The 26,124-nt window shown below is 41.6% G+C and overlaps 1 protein-coding gene across 3 annotated transcripts in view; it reads left to right on the top strand.

Annotated features, from left to right (window-relative positions):
- The window catches only part of LOC136940750 (myosin-11-like), a 46,792-nt gene extending 31,733 nt beyond the window's left edge, over window positions 1–15,059 (top strand). For all 3 annotated transcript variants that reach the window (XM_067233032.1, XM_067233034.1, XM_067233033.1), the window contains 4 exons: window positions 2,310–2,518; window positions 13,217–13,325; window positions 13,780–13,952; window positions 14,487–15,059. In XM_067233032.1, coding sequence (XP_067089133.1) covers window positions 2,310–2,518; window positions 13,217–13,325; window positions 13,780–13,952; window positions 14,487–14,664 — 669 coding nt within the window. In that variant the 3' untranslated portion in view covers window positions 14,665–15,059. The remainder of the gene's footprint in view (window positions 1–2,309; window positions 2,519–13,216; window positions 13,326–13,779; window positions 13,953–14,486) is intronic.
- The last annotated feature ends 11,065 nt before the right edge of the window (window positions 15,060–26,124 follow it).

Below are 26,124 nucleotides of genomic sequence, written 5' to 3'. Positions count from 1 at the left end.
CACCACAATGGATTTGAAATGAAACAATCAAGATGTGCTTTAAGTGCAGACTTTCAGCTTTAATTTCAGGGTATTTACATCCAAATCAGGTGAACGGTGTAGGAATTACAACACATTTTATATGTGGCACCCCCATTTTTAAGGGACCAAAAATAATTGGACAAACTAACATAATCATAAATCTAATTGTCACTTTTAATACTTGGTTGCAAATCCTTTGCAGTCAATGACAGCCTGAAGTCTGGAACCCATAGACATCACCAGACGCTGGGTTTCGTCCCTGGTGATGCTCTGCCAGGCCTCTACTGCAACTGTTTTCAGTTCCTGCTTGTTCTTGGGGCATTTTCCCTTCAGTTTTGTGTTTAGCAAGTGAAATGCATGCTCAATTAGATTTAGGTCAGGTGATTGACTTGGCCATTGCAGAACATTCCACTTCTTTGCCTTAAAAAACTCTTTGGTTGCTTTCGCAGTATGCTTCGGGTCATTGTCCATCTGCACTGTGAAGCGCCGTCCTATGAGTTCTGAAGCATTTGGCTGAATCTGAGCAGATAATATTGCCCGAAACACTGCTTTTGTCAGCAGTCACATCATCGATAAATACAAGGGAACCAGTTCCATTGGCAGCCATACATGCCCACGCCATAACACTACCTCCACCATGCTTCACTGATGAGGTGGTATGCTTTGGATCATGAGCAGTTCCTTCCCTTCTCCATACTCTTCTCTTCCCATCATTCTGGTACAAGTTGATCTTGGTCTCATCTGTCCATAGGATGTTGTTCCAGAACTGTACAGGCTCTTTTAGATGTTTTTTGGCAAACTCTAATCTGGTCTTCCTGTTTTTGAGACTCACCAATGGTTTACATCTTGTGGTGAACCCTCTGTATTTACTCTGGTGAAGTCTTCTCTTAATTGTTGACTTTGACACAGATACGCCTACCTCCTGGAGAGTGTTCTTGATCTGGCCAACTGTTGTGAAGGGGTTTTTCTTCACCAGGGAAATAATTCTTCTGTCATCCACCACAGTTGTTTTCCGTGGTCTTCCGGGTCTTTTGGTGTTGCTGAGCTCACCAGTGCGTTCTTTCTTTTTAAGAATGTACCAAACAGTTGATTTGGCCACACCTAATGTTTTTGCTATCTCTCTGATAGGTTTGTTTTGATTTTTCAGCCTAACGATGGCTTGCTTCACTGATGGTGACAGCTCTTTGGACTTCATATTGAGAGTTGACAGCAACAGATTCCAAACACAAATACCATACTTAAAATGAACTCTAGACCTTTTATCTGCTCCTTGTCAATGAAATAACGAACTCCCTTTATGAGGGAATAACATACACCTGGCTATGGAACAGCTGAGCAGCCAATTGTCCAATTACTTTTGGTCGCGACGCCCCGGTGGGTCGCGACCCCCACTTTGAGAACCACTGGTCTATAGCACAAACGAGCCCCCCCCCCAATATAAATAAAATATTACAAAACACAGGCCGCAATCTTTGCGGGAATGCAAAACACAATCAATAAAAACAATATTACAAGTCAGAACACAAGCCACAGTCTTTGCGGGAATCCAAAAAATCTATAAAAAACTATGATACAACTGATAAAAGTAATAAAACCCTTCTGAGATCAAATTTGTTAAATGCTTTGGTAAAAACATTTTAAGCTGTCTTTTGAAAATGTCTATATATATATAGGGACGAGTATACATAGGGAGGGTATAGGGAGGAATGTGCACCGGTTGGGATATAGGGAGGAGTGTGCTCTAGGGAGGGTATAGGGGGGAGTGTGTGCTAGGGAGGATATAGGGAGGAGTGTACACAGAAAAGCACTGGTAGAACTGTGTACCTTGTATGTCTCAAGGTGAAAGCCAAAATAGAGAACCTCAATAGTCCAAGGAAGAGCATCTCTCCACTTTTGACCTCAAACCCGCCCTAAGCTAGCCTATCACCAGAACAATTCACAAATGTGCATTAGTCTTGAACCTCTCAGTTAATTTCTGATTTCCAAGGGGCATCATCAACGGGCGCAGACCAAAATGCAGTTGGATGCAATTGTATAGATACAACCAATCAGACAATGCCTAAATGGCTCCCTTCTTTACAGTCATTGTATGGAACCCACCTCAAATCAGATACACGGTTGTAATTGGCCTGACCAGATTCGGGTCGGATGGAAATCTGTTTGAATGGGAGGGTGGCCAGACCCATCTTCCTGAGCAAATAAACCATTAGCTGGCTGATTCGTCTGGTTCCCAGGCCACCCCTTACCCTCCCCCTCCCCTTACCCACCTCCTCCCCATCCACCCTCAGATTGAGCAGTTTAGCGAGGAGCTGCAGGCGGAGCGCTCCTCCTCCCAGACAAGAGAGGGCGCCAGGCAGCAGCTTGAGCGGCACAACCGGGACCTCAAGGCCAAGCTCCAGGATATGGAAAGCCAGGGCCGCTCCAAGCTCAAGACCTCCATCGCTGCCCTGGAGGCCAAGCTGCACCACGTGGAGGAGCAGCTGGACATAGAGAGCAGGTGGGGGAGGCAGTGTATGGTGGGAAATGTAGTCTGTGTACACGTGATAAACTGCAAGTGCATTAACAGGTTGGATAGGAAATAAGTGTTTTTCAATCATGTAACAAAATAAATCAAACTATAGTGGTACTACGTAAAAATCAATTAATGAATACTTTGAGAGGTTGTATAGTTTGTTAACTGACTAGTGCACAGTGCCCCTGATGCAGTCAGTGATAAAGATGTCAGTGAAACACACAAATACAGATTACTTGAACTACAGATATAGTACATTACATAGTGCCTGTGATAAAATTGGTGGCACACACACACAAGAATCCTGGAAATATAGATATGGCAAAGTGCCCGCGATGATGTTGGTGACACACACAGATGTCTGGATGACATTTCTTCTCAGTGGTTTTGGTACCTATATTTCTCAGAACACAACTGAAATTCTATGTAATCTCTGAAGTACTTGTTCAACCTCCACATCTATTCTAGTCAAATTGCCAATGCTGTGGTAGCTTTCATTCATGCAAATGATTATGTAGCTTTCATTTGTCTACTGTTTCTTACGTTATTGGTGGCAAGGCCGCGAAGCGGCGAAGCCACCCTAACCCTCGTGCTGCCTTCGGGTCACATGACCCAAAGGTTCATAATGAACCATTGTTGTGTTTACCCAATTTTACCCAATACAAAAACAAATAAAAATAATTTTCTTTTAACCATTCCAAGGTGGGGGGTCTGAGACAGCCCGACAGTTAAAAGAAAATGCTTCACTTAGTTTTTGTATGATGTAAATTTGTCGCAATACGACGGTGGGTCACAATGACTGATGGGTCAGAATGACCCGAAGATAACACAAGGGTTAAGTGTTTCTACCTATTCTTATTGGGTGTGCTTTGCCTTCGGCAAGGGCACAACCTTTGTTCTCTCACATATATATTATTGGGTGTGCTTTGCCTTCGGCAAGGGCACAACCTTTGTTCTCTCACATATATATTATTATTATTATTTGTTTTTGCGTCAAAAGCTCCGTGTTGGTAGCGATTGAGTTGCTTGTATTTTTATTTACGTTCCGTTGCATGGTTTAAGTGGAGAAAAGTGACGTTAACGGTGGCTAACTTGCTAGCCACAATCACTACAATATATGCTGATATTATTAAGGAAGTACATCTACTTTCGGAAACAGTAGTCTACTATTTCACTGAAGCAAATAAATAAAATAAACATTCCTCACAAATACATTTTCGTTGTAAGATTTATTATGACATTAGATTACAAGTAAACGATTTGTGGGTGAAATTATCATTACCTGTGGTGTCAAACCAGTGTAGCTCACTGCAACGCTGTAGCCTAGTCTAGTAGCTAACAAAAACATCTCTACAGCTGTTTACAGTAGGAAGTCAAACGGCGGCACATGTTCGGCACTACCCTTACTTAAATCAAGTCTTTCAATAGGTGAAATTATCTGACTACTAACCTGAAATCGTATTCAACCAACGCAATCGCTACCAAGACGACCACAGTCTAGTACTACTATAGTAGTACAATTTACCGTGGCAGCTTCTCCACACAGGGCTATATCGCATTGTTACTGACAATGATCGCTACCACTGAGATTTTTATGAATCAGGGATTTTCCCCTAAATAATTGTCAAGCTTATTTACGTTTTTGGGGGCATATTTTCGGTTAGCAGATGGTACTATTTGAATCGCGATTACATCTGAGATAGCTACTGCCGGGTAACGTCGTTGTTAGAATAAGCTTCAAAGGGAGTTCTTTATTAATGAATGAATGCAATATGAGTAGGCTAAATGCCTAAAATATCACGAGAAGGGAAAAACTTAAAATGACGTTTAAGTCATAGTTTAAGTCATATATCGCTCAGTTTCTTCCCCAGAAATGGTACCCTCTCTAGTTATTTATAAAGATTACATAGATTTAAAAGCATCTTTTTTTTGCTGCTCATTTACAACTCAAAATACGAGTGAAGTGTAGAATGAAAGATGTCTTCTCATTTCCCCTGCAAGAGGCAGCCTCATAGCTGAATCAAAACGAATAAATTTGGCAGACAGGTGTAAACATTGACCTAATCTCTATGACTTAAATGTCCTTTTAAGTTTTCCCTTCTCGTGATATTTTCAGGCATTTAGCCTACTCATATTGCATTCATTCATTAATAAAGAACCCCCTTTGAAGATTATTCTACGACGTTACCGGTGTTGTTGCCCAACTGGTTTCCACGCTAACTGGTTCCCCAGCTGTGCGTTCACATATCAGTCTTCCTCTATCACCTGATTCGTCACAAATTCACAAACATATTACTAGCGATTTTCAAGTCGGATCGCATATTTGCTGCGGCGAATATGAAAGTATAGGCTACGTGCGCACTACATTACATCCATTCACAACTAAATAAATGGAGACAAAATAAAACATTTGCAGGCTCGCATGAAGTGGGATTCGATCGCACTAGAGCAAAAACACGTAATTCACCAAAGAACATTGCTTTACACTGCGAGCTATTGAAGCAGTCAGGTCGTACAGTTATTCAGTCACAAATTGATTAACTACGAAGGACGTCAGGCAACATTTTGTTTTGGTTTCTTCTGAAACAACTTGTTACCGTTGACACTACCCGAATGTAGGCAACTAAACGTATTTGAGCATCCAGGTAACTTTGTGGAGTTTCTATGATAGGCCTACATTCATTTGTATTTTGTTTCTAACAAATACACAACACATGTATTGGCATCATATTTCATTTATTATGTGAAGCACTACACATGCAGTGTTTGCATTTAAGCTGATATTGTCAGCGACGATCTTACTTTGCAATATGTGGTGTCATTACGGGGCTGTGATATCTTGGTAAATATGACTATTGCCTCGAGACAACTCCAAATACGTGTTTAGTAGCCTACATTCGAGTAGTGTCTACGGTAGTTATTTCAGAAGAACCAAAACAACATGTTGCCTGAAAGGAGTGATTGACTGGGTTTTTTGGGGGGTTTTAACACTGTTCCTTAAGGTCTCCGAATAGGGTATGTAACATTGGTTGGGTTGGCCCGGGTGCTGTTCTGTGCCCCCTGATAGATCCTCTGAACCTAATTACAGACGTCTTAAACTGTTAAAACCCCAGTACCACATACGGGACGGTATTCACACGGGCATTGGCTCTAATTTGAGTGATAGTTTGTTACATCAATTGAAAAACTGATCTGGGACTTTTGACTCAAGTAGTGGGGGTGCTAGCTTGTCCGTGCTATAGCTTCCTAAACAACCATGGAATTCTACGTTTGAGGTTTTTGGTGGATTTGCTTAAATAGTGACACAGTACATCTGTGTATTAGTTTGCTTAGGAAACAACTCTCATTTACACTTTAAAGCACACACTAGACAGACACCAGTGTAACTGTAGTGATGGTACCTATACAGTACACATTTCTAAGTAAGTAAGTAAGTAAGAAAGACTTTATTTATATAGCACTTTTCATACAAGAATTGCAGCTCAAAGTGCTTTACATAAATCAACAAAAACAATAATACAAGTGTTGATCTAAAACGTTTAACAAACCGAACTAGCCGCACTCTATCTGCGGTCTCTCGAATCCATCTTAGATCCGAGCTGCCACTTGCAGTTTCTAATACACAAACATGACAAGGGGGTAGACAGGACGAGACTAGAAAGTTACAGCATAACATGAGGAGAGAGGAGGAGAGAAAAAAGCAACACCCAGACAATGCTCCTAGAGGAGTACAGTGTGGGAACAGACAAAAACCTCAGCACATAAGCACAACAACATTTACAAAAACACGTGACTTGCAACGGGGAGTGGGGGGGGGGGGGGGTAGACAAGCAGCATCTAGACCTGCAGCCATGGTAGGCGCTGGACACAGACCCGCCAGCCACCCTGGGGAAACAAGCAGGCGAAGGCGTTGGATGGGGTGGTGGTGATATCTGTAGTAGGTGAAAGTTAATGTGTGAGTAGGTCTGGGTTGGCGCCCTCGACCTAGGCCACAATCAGTCCGATTCTCCCTATGCAGATTGTGTTGGCCAGGAGACATCCTTGGTCATGACCTGGGCAGAGACCAAACCACAGATGTCGGTGAGGGGGGGGGGGGGGAGGGAGGAGCAAGATAGTCTTGCTTCAGCGCTCTCCAGGGGAGTTGTTTTCCAGCGACGGCCTTGGCCAAGGCCTGTGCTGGTTACGGGGCCAAAAGTGGATAAGATTGGGGTAGTTGTTTTGACGAGTAGCCGCAACTCAATTTTCACGTCCACCCTTCAGGAAGGTCTCCATGTCCTCCATCTTCCTTTGCAGAGCCGCAAACGTATCCCTGTTGTAATCAATGCTGCGTTGTAAGTTCACAGTCTGAGCTCCAACAACTCTGCCCACCGCATCAATCATATCGGGCAGCCTAACGGGGCTTTTGATGGCTGCAGCCGTTTCTGATGGCTGCAGCCGATGGCTGCATCCTAAGGTTTAAGTTACCTCTTCTAAGACACAAGACAGGTGTTGTCAACATCTACAACAGGCCTATAGCACTGGTAGCAATCTTTTGAGAAAGATTTGATAAAGCAAAGACATGATGAGTGAGTAGCCTATGATACATCAAGGGAGGAGGTTGATTGAGATTTGGGCTCCGAGACATTATTCTGCCAGACATACAATAGTTGATAACTTGGATCAGTACAGTAAGGCAAATGCAAGCATCTTATTGACAATGTCCATGCCAGGGGCGTTGTTAGACATAAAACTCTACTGGGGCACAGGCCCCTATTCATATCCCTTTTTTTCTTCTTGGTAACAGCAATCAAAACAAGTCTTGGTTACAGCAATCAAAACTAGATACTGATTGGAAAGCACAAGTAAGCTACTACCCACTTCTAGCTTGTTTGTGAGAGCCTTTTGTCATTGGCTTCTTTAATTTACATGTTATTTTTACATAACAACACAGGTTATTTATTTGAATGAAACAGTCAGGAACATGAAACAACATTAGCCCCATAAACTAGCCAATAAACTAGGCTAAATCATGACACATTCTACCGTGCTCTTGCGTTAGCAAGCTAAACTAGTTTACATGCCTACAGTCTAGGGGTTTTCGCTATCTAGCTGTTCTTGCATTCCTTACAAATCAGCGTTAATAAAAAGCAGATGAGCTAGAGTCTAGCTAACATTGATTAGACGGGCATGGGTGATGTTTGTCTATACCGTAGCGTAGAAGATCCCTGTGCAGTTCGAAACCTGGGACAATGTAGCTAAAGCAGGATTTGCTATGAAGCTGTTGCTGAAAAGAGGTGCGTTCCGACCTTATGATGTTCATCACAGCCGCAAGCTGTAGTATGATTTTGTCGGTAACAGTTATTAACAATGCTAACGTATCCTGTATCTAGCACCTGCCTTTCTCCAGTTCTTTCAAATAGATAATCTAGACAGGCGTTAGCAATAGGCCAGACTGCTATTTGTTTTCTGGCAATTTTTTCGGAAGCTTCCCTTCTAATGTCGACTACAGCTAGTCTAGCTAGAGTCATTTGCTAAGTGATGTATGTTGATGTGTTTAGAAACGTATTTAGCATTCTACCTATGCTAGATACAGGAGACGTTAGCATTGCTAATAACTGTTACCGACAAAATCATACTGTAGCCTACTTACAGCTTGCGGTTGCGATGAGCGTACGGTCGGAACAGCACATCTTTTCAGGTTCAGCTTTTAGCAAATCCTGCTTGAAATTGTCCATGGTTGTCAAAACTGTCTTGGGTGAAATGTTCAGAGCAAATGAATAATTGAGTGTCGAACTTCGCCGGGATCTTCTCATAGACAAACAGCAGCCATGCCTGTCGAATGTTTGGCTCCTTGGGAAGACTGAGTGTTAGCCTTCCCTGTACAGCCTGGAACACAGCATTTACGACCGTGGTCCATTTTCAATATCCTTGTTATACTTCAAAACGTTATTCTTTGTAATTGCTTAGAAGTAGCCTACACAGAGCAGCGCGCAGCTAAACTAGCATCGGAGATCTACGCTACCTCGGACTGGGCAAGAACACCAGTGAGTGGGCTGGTCTGGATGTACATTTTGGGGCGTGACAAAGATACAGACCAGAGCCAAAAAAGGCGGTCCCCGGACTGACGTCAGTTCGGTGGCTTTGTTGAAAAGCTAGCGTTTTACAGTCACATTTTTTCATTTTGAGATTTGCATAGGAAAGAGGTGTCAATGGACTTTGAGGTTCACTGTATGTTCATTTTACCCACCGAACTGTCGTTATTCAACTATGACAAGGTAAAATCGGTTTTGCAATCAATCACCCCTTGAAGGCCAACTTAGTTCATAAATCCGTGACTGAATTACATACATTCCCATGTGCTTCAGTAGCTCGTGGTGTAATGCAATGGACTACAAAGATGGATGTGTTTTTGCTCGTGGGATCGAATCCCAATATTTTATTTTTCTTAACTTCCATTTATTATGGCGTGAATGGCTGTAATGTAGTGCTCACTACATTTGTTCAGAATATAAAATTATGAAATGAATTGATTTGAAATGATATAGCGAAGAAACACTCAGCCATACATGAAATCGCATAGGAAACGAATAGACCCATGTTGTGTTTCAAAGGGTTACGCGTAGGCTATTTTGATCGTATTTTCTGGGTTAGCAGCGACGTTCTTAGTATGAATTTTTAATATGTGGTGTCAGAAGGAGCTGTGATGTTGTAGAAAATACGGCTACAGCCTCGAAACAACCCCAAATAAGTGATTAGTAGCCTACATTCGGGTAGTGTCTATGGGAACCAGTTGTTTTAGAAGAAGCCAAAACAAGATGTTTCCTGAAGGCCAACGTAGTTAATAAATACGTAACGATTTAGCTGATCTTTTATGGGATAGAATAGCTCGCAGTGTAAAGCAATGTGCTTTGGTGAAATACGTGTTTTTGCTCTAGTGCAATCGAATCCCACTTCATGCGAGTCTGCAAATGTTTTATTTTGTCTCCATTTATTTTGTCGTGAATGGATGTAATGTAGTGCGCACGTAGCCTATACTTCAGTGGCGGCTGCTGGTCTTTCAAAGAGGGGAAGCTCATTTTCGGCCTACATCCTAAAAATGTTTTATTTATTTGGCTAGACTACTGAATGAATGAACGAACGATCTAACAAAACAATATTAATCAAGGAGGAAATGTGGAAATTAGGTTAAACTGAAACAAGGAACGTGGTGTATAATTGTATGATGAAAATTGGTTAGCAATTTCGCCAAGCAAATACCAAGAAATAGGTTGCTGCCGCTTCGGTGACTTTTTGTAGTACAAAATTACTGTCAATCAAAAGGAGATGCAGTCTTTCGACAGACCCTCCAATCATCACGCGGAAGCTCAGCGTCCAGGCCAGCCCACTCCTCCATTCACCCCCAGAGACGCTGAGCGTCCGAGGCAGGACATAATCTCAGCATTCATCCAATGACCGTATAGTTTCTAAGCACTGAAAAAATATGTTAAAAGCAGCCCCATTGAAGTCCATGGAAGCTGAGCTTCAACAGGGAAATGCACTGTGACGCTACGGGAATGTATGAGAAGGAAATCAGTCAGTCGACCTGCTAATATATGTAGCTGATTCTGAAAGAACTCGTCTTCGATATGAACATGTTCTAACGCATTTAAAATGTTAACACAATAGTAAATATTTGACCATTAATTTTGAGAAATTTTAGGGGACGCTGAGCTTCCCTTGCAGTCTTAAAGAAATCGCCACTGCTATACTTTCATATTCGCCGCAGCAAATATGCGATCCGACTTGAAAATCGGCAGTAATAGGCCTATGTTTGTGAATTTGTGACGAATCAGGTGATAGAGGAAGACTGATATGTGAACGCACAGCTGGGGAACCAGTTAGCGTAGAAACCAGTTGGGCAACAACACCGGCAGTAGAAGATGGAATCGCGATTCAAACAGTACCATCAGCTAACTGAAAATATGCCCCTAAAAACGTAAATAAGCTTGACATTTATTTAGTGTAAAATCGCTCAATCAGAAAAAGCTCACTGTTAGCGATCATTGTCAGTAACAACGCAAAATGCGATATAGACCTGTGTGGAGAAGCTGCCCGGTAAATTGTACTACTACAGTAGAATACTGCTGTGTTCGTCTTGGTAGCGATTGCGTTGGTTGAATTCGATTTAACGTTCCGTTGTGCGGTTTAGGCTGAAATTAATTATTTTCATGAACAGATTGACAAAGTTTAGGCTGTAGCAATGAAGTTCAGGTTAGTAGTCAGATAGTTTGACCTATTGAAAGACTTTTGATTTAAGTAAGGGGAGTGCCGAACATGTTCTGTCGCCGTTTGACTTCCTAAACAGCTGTGTAGATGTTTTTGTAGTGTGTCTCGTAGGCTAAAGCGTTGCAGTGAGCAACACTGGTTTGAAACCACAGGTAATGGATAATTTCACCAACAAATCGTACTTGTAATGTCATAATAAATCCTACAACGAAAATGTATTTGTGAGGAATGTTTATTTTAACGATTGAAAACAGATGCATCAGAGACCACTGTAGTATGTGTTTCCCGGGCAACAGAGGCTAATGTCATGATGCTAATGACTACCGTTTCCGAAAGTAGATGTGGGCCTACTTCCTTAATAATATCAGCTAATATTGTACATTACATTTCATAATTGTGTTTCACATCACAAAGTAAAATGAGTAAATAGTTATCACCCTGGCCTCTTTGCTTGTGGCGTTTCTGCAGCTGCCTTGCAGTAAAGCTATAGTTAGCCTAGCTATCCCCCAAGTTAAAGGAGACATGACATGCTGTTTTTGGATGCTTTTATATAGGCCTTAGTGGTCCCATAATACTGTATCAGAAGTCTCTTTCCCGAAATTCAGCCTTGGTGCAGAATTACAGCCACTACTAGCAGTCCCACAAGGAGCTTTCCTCAGAACGCGCTGTTTTGGTGTCTGTAGCTTTAAATGCTAATGAGGAGCGGAGGGGCGGCACCATGTGCTAATGTTTACAATGGATGTATCGCAATGGCTGTAGCCCCGTTGCTGTAAGATGCCTCGAATTTGCCCATTCTCATTTGATAACCCTGGTTTGCAGAGGTACACACTCAGTCATTTCAATGAGGGGAAAGGCGGATATCGTGCGCGCCATAACACCAACAGCAGAACGGTTATCCAAATAATAAAGAAGTGTACAACACTCATGTTACAGCATGTGTATTCACACACATACTTGATGCTATCTACCTTTCCATTAGCAAAAGTAACTCAACTGTTAGCTGCAGAGCTAATGTTACAGCCACATTCTAAGGGTAGCAAGCTAGGTAACCATATACAGTAAAGCTACAAAATAATATAGCGTTAGTTAACTTACTTGTCCGAGGTTAGTAGCTGGATGAAGGAGAGTTAGTACTGATCCACAATTTAATTTCAGCAAGGCCAGTTTTGTATTAGCTCAAGTTGAGGAAACAGTAGTGGCTGAAGTGTTTGGCGCAGACATACAAACAAATGCGCCTACAACAGAAGTTGTGTAGGCGCATTTCCAGAGAAAATACAATTAAGATACTGGGTCTTCAGAGGCTCGGATGAAGGAACTGTAAAAAGATTTTTCTTTTCCTTTGTACATCCAAACTGAGCAAATGTAATGCTTCATTCGTTTACAAGCCATGATGTCTCTCGAGGATAAAAACACTTGCACGGTCTTAGCTCAGTTTCTTATGGGCGGGCCAGATTCTCTGGACTGGCAAACCAGAGAGGGGAGGTAACCTTCCTCCTTGTGACGTAACAAAGACGAGATTTTCAAACAGAGCAATTGAGCTTTCATTTTCTGAAAGTCGGAGAAGAACATCCAGGGCTTGGTTTACACCGATCGAAAATTCTAGCCACTGGGGGACCAAAGGCAGGCTAGGGGAACTCATATTAATGTTAAATAGCCTCCTAAAGTGAAGTTTTCATGTCATGTCACCTTTAACAGATGCAAAACGAATGTTCTGCTACAGGTACTCACGCGTGTTTTCGTGACGTTAGTAACGTCAGTGACTGAGGCTAGCAAATTAGCCACCGTTAGCTTCACTTTTCACCACAAAAACGCAATTTCTACTTAAACCATGCAACGGAACGTAAATAAAAATAGAATCAACGCAGTCGAGACCAAGACGAACCTTTTGACGCCGCCGTTGTCTATGTAGTCCAAATATTGACTGATCCTTAGGGGGGCGAAAATAAACAATAAATAAATAATATATATGTGAGAACAAAGGTTGTGCCCTTGCCGAAGGCAAAGCACACCCAATAACGAAACAGAATTTCTATATTTTCCTTACTACGCTTCATTTAATTTCATTGCGAATGCCTTTGTTAATCGCATTCATTCAATCGCGGCAGCCAACTGCACTCCGTTGGATTATAAAAAGGACACCTGCAAAATATGAACCTGGTTCTCGAGTCGACACCGGCAAGATATTAACTTTGCAGAGTGCCCGGTTCTTTCTTTGATTGTGGGAAACTAAACCCATTCTAATTTGTACACACAGATTCCTGTAATTAACAGAGAGATACCATTGTGGGCTGGGGAAAGTGTCATTGAATGTCTTGATATCCCAACCTGCAGAGACTCATTTCCGGGAGGTAGCTCACCCCCCCCCCCCCCACACACACTTGGGATGTCTGTCTTGAATTAGATTTTTAGGACAAATTTGGATGTATAAATGTATTTCAGAGAGAGACAGAATGGTGCTAAGACCATGCGTCAGAAGGAGAAGAAACTCAAAGATCTGACCATTCAAATGGAGGATGAGAGAAGGCAGGCGCAGCAGTACAAAGACCAGGTAATGTCCTCCAGTTTTTCTCTCATATTTCCTGGGAGTTTTTTTCCTGTTCCTTTAGACAAGGAGCCGATCAATAGGCATATGTGAAGGCCTCGGTGACTTTGCTTGTAATTTGATTTGAGTAACACACAAACACTGTGTGACAAAAAATATATACACATAACCTCATACTGGCACAGTATGTGGGTACCTGTAGCTAATTTAACATCCAGGATTACGTGTTATAATATCCGTCTCCTACTCCCCCTGTCCTCAACATCACCCCGTCTCTATATCCATCCTTCCATCCACCCTTTCACTCATCTTCTTACCGTCCAACACTCACTTCATCCCACCTTCTGTCCTATCCACCCAACCTTCCTCCTCTCATTCCACACATCCCCTCATCTATCTCTGACTTCTTATATCCCTCCTGTCCATCATCCCTCCCTCTCCTCCCTCATCCCATCCGCAGGCAGAGAAGGCCAGCGTGCGCGTGAAGCAGCTGAAGCGTCAGCTTGAGGAGGCCGAGGAGGAGTCTCAGCGTGTGGCAGCGGGCCGCAGGAAGCTACAGCTGGAGCTGGACGAGGCGTCTGAGTCCAATGACGCACTCGGTCGCGAGGTCTCATCCCTCAGGAGCAAAATGAGGTAACTCAAGTTACAAGTATTCTGGCTTATACACCAACTAGCTAATGTACTAACATTTCAGTGCAATAAGGTAGGCTGAGACTTCTGTCCTAATCACCATTCTTCATCTGGGTTAGCCTACCTAACTTGGTTTACAACTGAAGCACTTTTTCCCCAAAAAAATACACAATCGTGACCTCAAGGCCAAATCTGCCCATCAAACAATCAGTGATGAATCTACAACAAACCTCTTTATGATGCCACTGTTCCTCCTCTTCCTTTGACTGCTACTACTCTGCTTCAACCCTGTACTTCTCAGATACTACTTTTAGCTCTCTCTCACACACAGGGTTTACTGCAAAAATATTAATTTTATCACCATCTTGGAGAGCAAATAGGACATATTCTATTTCCTTTCTGAGGCTACTGCTTGTGCTTGGACAAATCAGGTTTAACCTCTACTTGTCCCCTGTGACTATCATTCTTCTATCTCCTATCTTCATCTATCTTCTTTCTCGAATTCCCACTTTTCACAACATTCCCCGGATTTCCCAGGCGTGGCGGGGAGCCGTCTTTTGGCGGCAGCTCTCGTCGTCTTGGCAGCATGGGGAACGTCAGTGCCAGTGCTGGTCGGAGAAGCAGGAATAATGACAACTGTGAGATACAAGAGGGGGAGGAGCCACCACCTTTAGAACAGCAGGCAGTAAACGGAGAGACTTCTCCTGATGAGTAGAGGGGAATGCACACACAGATGTCGTATGATTTTAGTTACTAGTATTCCCACAGTCTTAACCAACTGCAGCGTGACACGCTTTAATTGACTTGTAAAGGGCTATTCTTCAATTTGGGCTGTCTTTATATTTTATTAAATTATTTAAGTCTTATTGTAATTGACACAAAATAATGATCTACATGAATTTTAGACTATATATTGAATAGTTTTTCATATAGATTTTTGGAAATTAATTTATTGTATAGGAAATTATTTGTGTTCAAAACTTCTCACTCGTGCACCATTTTCGGATGTTTTGTTCGAGTAAAACAAATAACATTACACTCAAGAGTTCATCTGCAATTGTATATGTTATTAGAAATGTGTAATTTGTCACATCTCAACACCCATTCATTCTTATCCATTCAAATTTTAATTAGATCAATTAGAGAATTTGGATTGAAAAATATCTTCTTTTTTTACATTCATTCTATAAAGAATGTATTCACCTCAAGCTTGCTTCCTTGATTTTGTTTGATCAGAAAAAAACACTTTTGGACGTTATGTAGGCTACATTTATTGTGTAAAGGTTGGGAATGACACCACATGAAACATTAGCAAACTATATACCTCCTAAGATGCAGGCAGGTGGAAAACACGAGTCCTCAACAAAGTCTTTGCAGTTAGTACAGTGGCTGGCAAAGGGGCCAGGCAAAGCATCATGCAGAAAAAAATCCCCTGGAGGGCAGGAGTATGAGCAGAGCAAACTCTTTCTTAAAAACCTGATGCTGCATCACAGGGTGCACCTCCATAGTCTAGAGTGGTTTTCTCTCCTCACTCGATTTGGCCAGATATGACAGAGGTTGGTGGTATATGTAAGGAATAATGCCCGACGAGGTGTACAATCTCAGCGGGCACCTTGATATCAATTTGATGTCAAATATTAGTCAAGACTTGATCAAGATGCTCTATAACATCATTTAAAATTCAGTTTGTATGGCAATTTATTCCAGTGGTAGGTGGGTGAAAATAGGAAACTAATCCCACACAGAAATTGGTTTAATGTATATGTAGGACAATATGCTTGTTATTTTAGACGTAGAAATTGATGTAATACAGACATCAGACTGACATCAATGATTCATATGTTTACTTTATATAATTTATATAAGATATATATAGATTATATAATTTAATTATATTTATACATTTATATTAATCGTCAGCTTTATTACGTTTAAATAGCATTTTTTAAGTTCAGTTATCTGAGGAAATATAAGTTCAACTCTAATCAGTTATACTTTATGTGTCTGACACCACAAAGTTCTAGAAAAGTGAAGTTATATTCTATTCTATTTTCTATGGCTTTTGCAGTCACTCAATCTCAACCACAAATGTGTAATGTTAGAGGCAAGACAAGGTTGACTCTCAGGGCGACGGCGACCATGTAGAGACAGAAATGACTTGCCGTAAGATAAATAACATAAGGCCATGTACTTTGTTTAATAAAAGAGCAAGCTATATACCTGTTTTATAGGAAAGGTAACCTTAAATGACTTATTTTGTGATCGGGCACTATATATATAAAAAAAACTACTTGACCTTCCAGGGGGGGGGCGTTGGGGGGGGGGGCGTGGCGCCCCCCTAATATAATGGTAGGGGAAACACTGCCCCCGACGGTAAACTAGTCCAGAGATGAAGACCTTTTCTGCATCCTGCAAGGACAGATTCCTCAGCATACTCAGGCCGTATATCATGGCCTACAAAAATTATATGGTTATTTTTTAAGATATTAGGCTGCAGATTTGATTTAGCTGACAGATCAAATCCACTTGCTTTAATCATTTTTTTTAAAGTTTTATTAATGTGCTGGCTTTATTATATAAGACACCTACAGTAGTTGGGCTTGCCAAAATCGCACTATGGTTTCAATAGAACAAAACAAATAGTCTAAAAGTTCGTATTTCATCAAATTATCATAAGTGAACAGATAATTGTACCAGAATTGTTTTAAACATTTAGCAAACTTAAATATGTTGAACAATACTTGATTCACATAAGCTACGTTGTGCTACTGTTTCATTAAACAAATAAACAGAGTAACAATTTACAGTTCGTTTTGAAGCAAGCTATGTGTGTAGCTAGCTTTGCTATAACTACCGAATGTTAGCTAATCAAGTAGCTTGTTTGACTTTGAAAAACACTCCGGTGTCGTGAAATGATTGATGAACTGCAAAGTTTAAGTTAGCTAGCTAGCTAACGTTAGCTAACTTTATTGTCCAATTCAAGACATCAGAACTGTTTTATACATAACCATACGCGATTCACATTATAGCTACTTACACTCTGATTCTAGTCCATCTTGTTCTGAGCCGTAATCCTACAATATTCACTACTGCAGGAAAATATTGATTATCTTGTTCCGGTCAGGGCCGGATTAACCATTAGGGCAACTGGGCACTTGCCCAGGGGCACATGACATCTAAGGGGCCCTGGACAATGTCAACTAAAAGATTTAGTTGACATAGATTTAAGCCTTGTTGCCCAGGGCACAGAAAATTGTTAATCCAGCCCTGGTTCCGGTCCATGTTTATCCAATTTGCTACGTGGCGCTGTCAGATAAAACGAGGGCTAGAACTGCGGTCCAGAAACTGCAGCTCTCCGGCTCTCCGGGGTCTCACACCTGTAGATGGCGCTGTGTTAGTAGCCTCTGGTTATGACAAGGTCAAGTGTGAGCCGCGAGAATTATTATCCCTCACGCTCTCCTTAGCGTCTGTATAGGCAGCAAGTCGTTGTGACACTGCAGTGGTGCGTTCGACATGGACTGCGGCTGCATGAAACGACCGGCGAGAGTAGCCGCTTGCAGTCGGGGGGAGTGGAAAACGGCTCTGTAAAGTCGGACATTCCAGCTTCTCTTGGTTTGCTGCGTTGAAGTCAGTCATGGCCTATCAAGCGCTGTTTGATTACTTTACTTTATTGGGTGTGCTTTGCCTTCGGCAAGGGCACAACCTTTTGTTCTCTCACATATATATTATTGGTGGAATGCTGCTTCAGCATTCCAAGTATTGTTCTTTGAATCTTTATTGTTGGAATGCTGCTTCAGCATTCCAACAGTTTCAGGCTATGACTGCTATATCTTTTCAGCTTTGTACCTCTTATGCTTGAATTAATATAAATCAATATTCATAATATTTTTTACATGGTTTTCCAATGGAGTTTTTTTTCAAATCCTCTCAATCCTCTTAAACTTCTTCAACTTTCAAATCCTTCTTCTTCCTCAATCCTTCAGCTACAGCTGAGTCAGATGGCTGAGCGGTGAGGGAATCGGGCTAGTAATCCGAAGGTTGCCAGTTCGATTCCCGGTCATGCCAACTGATGTTGTGTCCTTGGGCAAGGCACCCTACTTGCCTCGGGGGAATGTCCCTGTACTTACTGTAAGTCGCTCTGGATAAGAGCGTCTGCTAAATGACTAAATGTACAGCCACCATTTAAACTTTAACATGTTGACAAAACCCTAAACTATTTTTAAAAAATCAGCTTTTTGATATCTATTAAACTTTTTTTAATATCACTGATTATGTTTCATGAGTTTTTCAAACCGTTTCTGAGATTTACATGGGTGTGTATGTGAGAGCCTGAAGCCCGAAATATGCTTCTGCGTCTCCGTTTACAGGCGGCAGGCGCACGGATACGCACGGATACGGACGGATAGACTTCATTTATGGTTCTCCGTAGGCTGTGGGTGCTGAAAACAATTCACCGCCAGAAGAGTAGGTGGCGCAACAGTGTTTTGTAAGGCGTCGTGGAGTGTTTATTTACCTAGGTTATCGAGAAGTCGGAGCAAATTTACTAATTAGCCGTTTCATCAATAAAATACGCACATTTGGCTCGGATACGCGCGTATCCGTGCGCCCGCCCATCCGTAAACGGAGACGCAGAAGCATATTTCGGCCTTTAATACTGACCAATCACAGCCAAGGGGCTCTCCATAGCTCTCCGTCGCTCTCCGAAATTACGACGGATAGTTAGAAAATTCAGGAGGTGCACGTCGAGCTCTCCGGGGCTCTCCGAGGGCTGACGGAGAGCTCGTAGAGGGCGTTCCACGGAGACGAGGGTGTTCCTATGTGTCCGTTTTTCGAAAAACGCAGAAGCATATATCGGCCTTAAGACTAGGCAATCTCTTGGGAGACCCGCACTAGCTCAAATTACAAATACTTTCACGACCTAAATCAAAAATCCGAGATTGCAGTTCCACTCGAAATCGCTTTCTCAACAAAGCCCAATGGTTGGGAATTTTTGGGGGTGGCATTTTTCACTCAATCCAAGCTCCAGCTCAAACTTGTGTGCTAGAACGTCTCTATCACGTTGTATCCATGCGTCGTTGCTAACATGTGCTGATGTTTTGACGTAGGCTAGCACTGAGTTCCCTTTGTTGACAGAAGGCACTTTTTGCCACAAAAACATAATTTCAACTTAAACCATGCAACGGAACGTAAATACAATTAGTGGTGGGCCGTTATCGGCATTAACACGCGTTAACGCGCTGCGACTCTTATCGGCGATAAAAAAAATATCGCCGTTAATCTATCCTCAAAGTTGGGTTGGGAGCTGGGTCTATACTACGCAAGCTATGATGACTTTCACCTTGATATTTTAGCGGGATGTATACCTAGCCAAATTGCACTGTAGGGGGCGAGAACGAGTCTTCAAACCTGTGTGTATGCCTTGTGTATGAAATTATCACATCAAACGTGACGTGCTAACATGGATTCAGCTATGAAGCCGCCTGGTTTGCTTCAGGGAAAATGTATTTTTAAGAAGCTTCCCAATGGAAACCTCGACAAGACTAAGGTTGTTTGCACCTTGTGCTATGCGGAATTAGTTTACTGTAGGAGTTCTTCCAGTCTCAACCACCTAAACGCAAAGCATCCCTTAGCTAATGCGGAAGATGCCGGGCCAAGCACTGATGTAGCGCAGGGGAAGAGTCGTCGTCAAACTACGATGTTGCAAAGCGCTAAAAGTTTGTCGCACTGAAATGTAGAGTTAGACCGAAGAACAGTTTCTCTTCTGTTTTCAGATCAGGTTTTAATGGGCGGAGCCAAAAAACTACCTATCTACCTATCATTTCGACCTATCTACGTAGGTCAGACCACTGAATGGCTCCTCCTGCTGCTACTGTTATTGTAGCTTACATCAGCTAGCTAGCTAGCTTCAGGATGTCTCCCACCACCCGCAACTGCATCTTCCCTGATGCAAGAACTCCAGCTGCGCTGCAACGCCATTTAAGTTCCCTATTGATAATGAAAGGAAAAATAGGTGGATATATTTTGTGAAGAGCCACGCTCATGGAAAGCTTCGGATAAACTCCAACAGCCGCCTTTGCACTGACCATTTCATGGCGGACAGTTTTAACATGGACTAGAGACAGACGGGGTTCACCAACACACGGCTTCTCTTGCAGCGCAAAGCCGTACCGAGCATCGCCCCCCGGCCGTTCATCCTCCGGTCGCACCTGGACCATCCACCGCCGCCAGGAGTTCATCACTCAGTTCTGTGTGCTTGTTATAATTATACTAGATAACTTTTCCAGAGGTATCTCTGCTATGAGTTAGTGCAAACCGCTAACTTGATATTAGGCTACTCGGTGTAGAATGATGGTATTTTGGTGAAATGGTAGCTAATGTGCTAGAAGTAGTTGGAGAGCTCACTGTCTGCTGTCTCTGGTGTACATTTTTACTCCTGTATTACAGCTCAGGGGAACATTTCATTTACAGTCAGGTCCATAAATATTTGGACATTTTCATCATTTTGGCTCTGTATACCACCACAATGGATTTGAAATGAAACAATCAAGATGTGCTTTAAGTGCAGACTTTCAGCTTTAATTTCAGGGTATTTACATCCAAATCAGGTGAACGGTGTAGGAATTACAACACATTTGATATGTGGCCCCCCCCCCCCTTTTAAGGGACCAAAAGTAATTGGACAATTGGCTGCTCAGCTGTTCCATGGCCAGGTGTATGTTATTCCCTCATAAAGGGAGTTCGTTATTTCATTGACAAGGAGCAGATAAAAGGTCTAGAGTTCATTTCACGTATGGTATTTGTGTTTGGAATCTGTTGCTGTCAACTCTCAATATGAAGTCCAAAGAGCTGTCACCATCAGTGAAGCAAGCCATCGTTAGGCTGAAAAATCAAAACAAACCTATCAGAGAGATAGCAAAAACATTAGGTGTGGCCAAATCAACTGTTTGGTACATTCTTAAAAAGAAAGAACGCACTGGTGAACTCAGCAACACCAAAAGACCCGGAAGACCACGGAAAACAACTGTGGTGGATGACAGAAGAATTCTTTCCCTGGTGAAGAAAAACCCCTTCACAACAGTTGGCCAGATCAAGAACACTCTCCAGGAGGTAGGCGTATCTGTGTCAAAGTCAACAATTAAGAGAAGACTTCACCAGAGTAAATACAGAGGGTTCACCACAAGATGTAAACCATTGGTGAGTCTCAAAAACAGGAAGACCAGATTAGAGTTTGCCAAAAAACATCTAAAAGAGCCTGTACAGTTCTGGAACAACATCCTATGGACAGATGAGACCAAGATCAACTTGTACCAGAATGATGGGAAGAGAAGAGTATGGAGAAGGGAAGGAACTGCTCATGATCCAAAGCATACCACCTCATCAGTGAAGCATGGTGGAGGTAGTGTTATAGCATGGGCATGTATGGCTGCCAATGGAACTGATTCCCTTGTATTTATCGATGATGTGACTGCTGACAAAAGCAGTAGGATGAATTCTGAAGTGTTTCGGGCAATATTATCTGCTCAGATTCAGCCAAATGCTTCAGAACTCATAGGACGGCGCTTCACAGTGCAGATGGACAATGACCCGAAGCATACTGCGAAAGCAACCAAAGAGTTTTTTAAGGCAAAGAAGTGGAATGTTCTGCAATGGCCAAGTCAATCACCTGACCTAAATCCAATTGAGCATGCATTTCACTTGCTAAAGACAAAACTGAAGGGAAAATGCCCCAAGAACAAGCAGGAACTGAAGACAGTTGCAGTAGAGGCCTGGCAGAACATCACCAGGGACGAAACCCAGCGTCTGGTAATGTCTATGGGTTCCAGACTTCAGGCTGTCATTGACTGCAAAGGATTTGCAACCAAGTATTAAAAGTGACAATTAGATTTATGATTATGTTAGTTTGTCCAATTATTTTTGGTCCCTTAAAAAGGGGGGGGCCACATATAAAATGTGTTGTAATTCCTACACCGTTCACCTGATTTACATTTACATTACATTTAGTCATTTAGCAGACGCTCTTATCCAGAGCGACTTACAGTAAGTACAGGGACATTCCCCCGAGGCAAGTAGGGTGAAGTGCCTTGCCCAAGGACACAACGTCAGTTGGCATGACCGGGAATCGAACTGGCAACCTTCGGATTACTAGTCCGACTCCCTCACCGCTCAGCCACCTGACTCCCCAGTTTTGGATGATTTGGATGTAAATACTCTGAAATTAAAGCTGAAAGTCTGCACTTAAAGCACATCTTGATTGTTTCATTTCAAATCCATTGTGGTGGTATACAGAGCCAAAATGATGAAAATTGTGTCAATGTCCAAATATTTATGGACCTGACTGTATATGCATCTCAGTGATTCTTGAGAAGTGGGACAAAACAGGGTTCAGAATGTAAAAAATAAAACCTTATGCTCAGACAAATTAAACTGTATGTATATATCTAACAAGTACTAAGCTAATGAGCAATGCTTTGATCCAACCTTTCTCTTTATTATCAAAATGGGCACTTTACCTTGCCAGCGCTTCTTTTGTGTCAACACCATCAGACACCTAAAATCCAAATTAATTTCCATTTACATTATGCTAGAACTATAAAAAGTATAGTAAACACACATTTCAACCAAGGCTGACAAATGTCATGATAAAATTACTTTCAAAAAGTATTTATATAAATATTATTAAGATGTTCATCTGTGTTTTGGTCATTGTACTGTCTAATTTAAAAATTTAACTTTAAAAGCAATCAAGATGTTTTTAAGATTTCAAAACACATTTTCATGTTGGAGACAGATTACATTTTCACATATGACCAACAACTCCTCAACAAATATGAAATATTATAATGAAATATTATCAAAATATTCATCTTACGGAGGTGACATAGACCTGACAGAGAGGACTGATATCTGACGGTGGTGAAATAAAACTGAACTTGTAGTCAGTTTAACTATAAAATACATTGAATTAATCAATCACTGAATTAATTCAAACACAAACAATGAGTATGTTATCATTTACAAACCATTTATTGAAAAAATTAAAGTTTAAGTATTTAAATTCATTTCATTGAAACAAATGTAAACAAATTAATACAATTCTCTGTTTTTCAGTATCATGCATCACAACATACATTTTTAGATGTAACTATTTGCATCTGCTTTGATATCATGCTGCTTTCATCTGTATCCATTGACTACTGAAACATCAGAAACTGAATATGCTCCCTTTCAATGTAGTCCATCACCTCAGGTAAGACGTGAAATATTTCTCTTGTACTGCTCGCACGAGCTGGAGATTACGGCTCAGTCAGCTTGACCAGGATCTTTTGGACTGGAATGAAGCACACATCCCTTGCCCCTCGTTTTGGATGAAACTGAGTGCTTGGCCCATTAGGATGGAAGAATTCGACCTTTACATCTTGGTGATGTGTATCCATAGTGATTACTTTTGCCAACCACCAGTTTTTGTCATAGATCACAGCAAGCCAGTCTCCACAGTTAATGTGATCCGCCGCTATTTTTGTGTGAACTCCTTCAGGAACTTCATGGCTGTCCTGCTCCATTTCTTCCATTAGCATGGCAACAGGTCCTATTTCCTTGTTTTGAGCAGAAGCACTGCTACCACTTGTGGTCTCAGTGTGCTTTTTCAAAAAAAAAAAATTTTAATTTACATGCTCGTGGAGATCTAACATGGCTGGAGTGAAACACTGGCAAATCTTTGGTTCACAGCAAAAGCAGGACAATGATCTGCAAGTGATCTTCTTCCCCTCAGGAATAACCTGATTAACTTTTCGTGTTCCAGGCACAGGTTTCAAGGGTTGAATGAGTTCATCATAGCACGCCATTTCTTCATCTTTGACATAGAAGAGTTGGATGTTGGTAACACTTTTCTTCACCATGTCGTAGAATGTTTTTCCACTTGCAACATCATTCCCTTGCAGAAGGAGACTGTCTGCAGTTCTTTTGACTGTCGCTCCAATGCCATCTGGTGCTCCTTTGCCGTAAGAAGTGGCAAAGAAGTTCCAAGTTGCTCTCTGGAAACCAAATCTCTGAGGGACATCACATAGAAGAGAGAAATTCTTCTTGTTTTTATATTGTTTGCTAGGACCATCAGACCAGAAGTGGATGGTGTGAGCACCAGGAAACTTTTCTCTTATTGTTTTGAGTACGGGATTCATGTATTCCCAAATGGAGGCAGCATCCTGACGCTTGGACTCAGCTGGCAAAGGCCAGCCTTTTCACCTTTTGCATAGTACATGCCATTGTGCAGATTGACTTGGGGGAGGTTCTGATTGTACCTTGTACCTCGCTTCTGCAAAGTCAACATGCACAATGACACTGTTTTCATTACAGTTGTTTATCATCTTCCGAAACTCTCTGGACTGGTTTTTAACCAAACACTCATGTGTTGACTCATTCCGCAACAGGTGTTCATATAGCTGTATGAGTTCTGCTAAGGTGCCAGTATGCTTCACAATTTTAGTGTTGAAGTAAGATTCGCCTGCTGCTTGGTCCTTTACCCGTTCCCACTGCTGCCACTCAGCATTGATCAGCTCTTGCTGTGCTGCTATAGGTGTGCTTTTGTGAAGACAGTGTGTACAAACACGCAGGAGACATGCTTCACTTGGAGGAGAGAAACAAACAAGCTCAAAACTATCGTCGAGCTTGCTACCCTGAACAACCCCATGCTATCTCAAAACTTTCAGCATCATCTCTGCGTTTTCGTGGTATTGGCACTGACAGGTCTTTCGATCAGATGGCTTGGGGGCTGTGACATAGAAGGGACGAAGAGTGCAGAAAGATGAATAACTCAGAGTTATGTTTGGGTGTTGCTTGGTAAACTCTTTGTGGAGGTTAATCATTGTGTCTGAGAGGATCATTCTTTGATGCTTTTCCTTCTTTTGTGTTCTTGTGTCTTGTTTGTCAGTGGTCATACGTGTAGAATTACAAAAGAAGTTTTGGACTGTTTGTTTGATTGTTTTAATGTAAGTGGGCCTTCTGACTTTGGATTCCTTTGGCCTTAGCATTTTGTATGTCAGACCAAATTGTCTCATTTTGTATAGCAGCCGGTATTGTTTAAGAATCCTCCCTGACAAGAGAAGGTTTTTATATTTTGCATGGCATCTCTGACATGGTTCTCCACCCGGTTTCCCTTCACTGAATTCTTTCAGAAGAACATTGTGGAACAGGAGTGAACAACATTGCTCTGATATTAGATATTATTAAGTGTTGCTTTTGATGGAACAAACCTTTTTTAATTATACATTTAAAGTTTCTTTCCATTTTATTGCATATGAATGATTGGACCCTTCTCTGTGGACACACTGTTTTACATGTAGTGAGAAATGTTATTGGTATAATAGGTGTTATAGATTTGATATAGTAATGATTATGTTTGATTGAAGAGGATAATTGTGTTAAATACCTTTTAATATTAATCCCTGATAACATTTTCAATTGAAAATATTTTCATTTTTAATCACAAATGCAGTTAAATATGTGGGACCTGTTTTGTCCCATGTCTCAAGAATCAGTGATCTGTATGTTTCACTCATTGAACAAATAAATTCTTGACGTAGCATCCATTATCTGGGTCGTAGGTAGCTTACTTGAGAAAGGTGGGGCCCTCCAGCGAGGGGGCCGAGCTTGAGCTCCTTCAGGCGACATGCCCCCCCAGTCTTGAACAGAAAGACTGCAGATTTTCTTACGATTTCAAAGCCTAATTTAACATACTTTCATTATTATGCGGTGTGTTGAACTTGAAACTCGTTTTTAATTCCACTTTACAGGATCTTTAATAATAATAAAAAATTGACAAATACCATAAATATACAAATCATAACTCTTTGATTAATTAATTATTTAAGTGTAAGATCAACAGATAAGTCTTGAGACCCCTCTTGAAGGTTCCAAAACTATCACATGAACGCAGAACACTAGGCAACTCATATCATATAATGCACGCATATTTTAAGAGGACTGTCTACAGGGAATGTGTCTGACCAATCACGGTGGGTGTGGGCTTCCTGGGGCAAAAATGCCAGGGCCGATTTTTTGTCCCAGTCCAGCCCTGCGCCCAGCTGGAGTAACTGACCAATGAAGGAATTCACCTTCACAAAAAAAAAAAATCTCTTTTATTATAAAAACCCACAACGCACAATCACGCCCGCTTTTTCAG

The sequence above is a fragment of the Osmerus mordax genome, chromosome 3, assembly GCF_038355195.1.
Source record: "Osmerus mordax isolate fOsmMor3 chromosome 3, fOsmMor3.pri, whole genome shotgun sequence".
Classification (NCBI taxonomy): Eukaryota; Metazoa; Chordata; class Actinopteri; order Osmeriformes; family Osmeridae; genus Osmerus; species Osmerus mordax.
The sequence above is the reverse complement of the archived record's forward strand: the minus strand, read 5'-3'. Positions and strand labels throughout refer to the sequence as shown.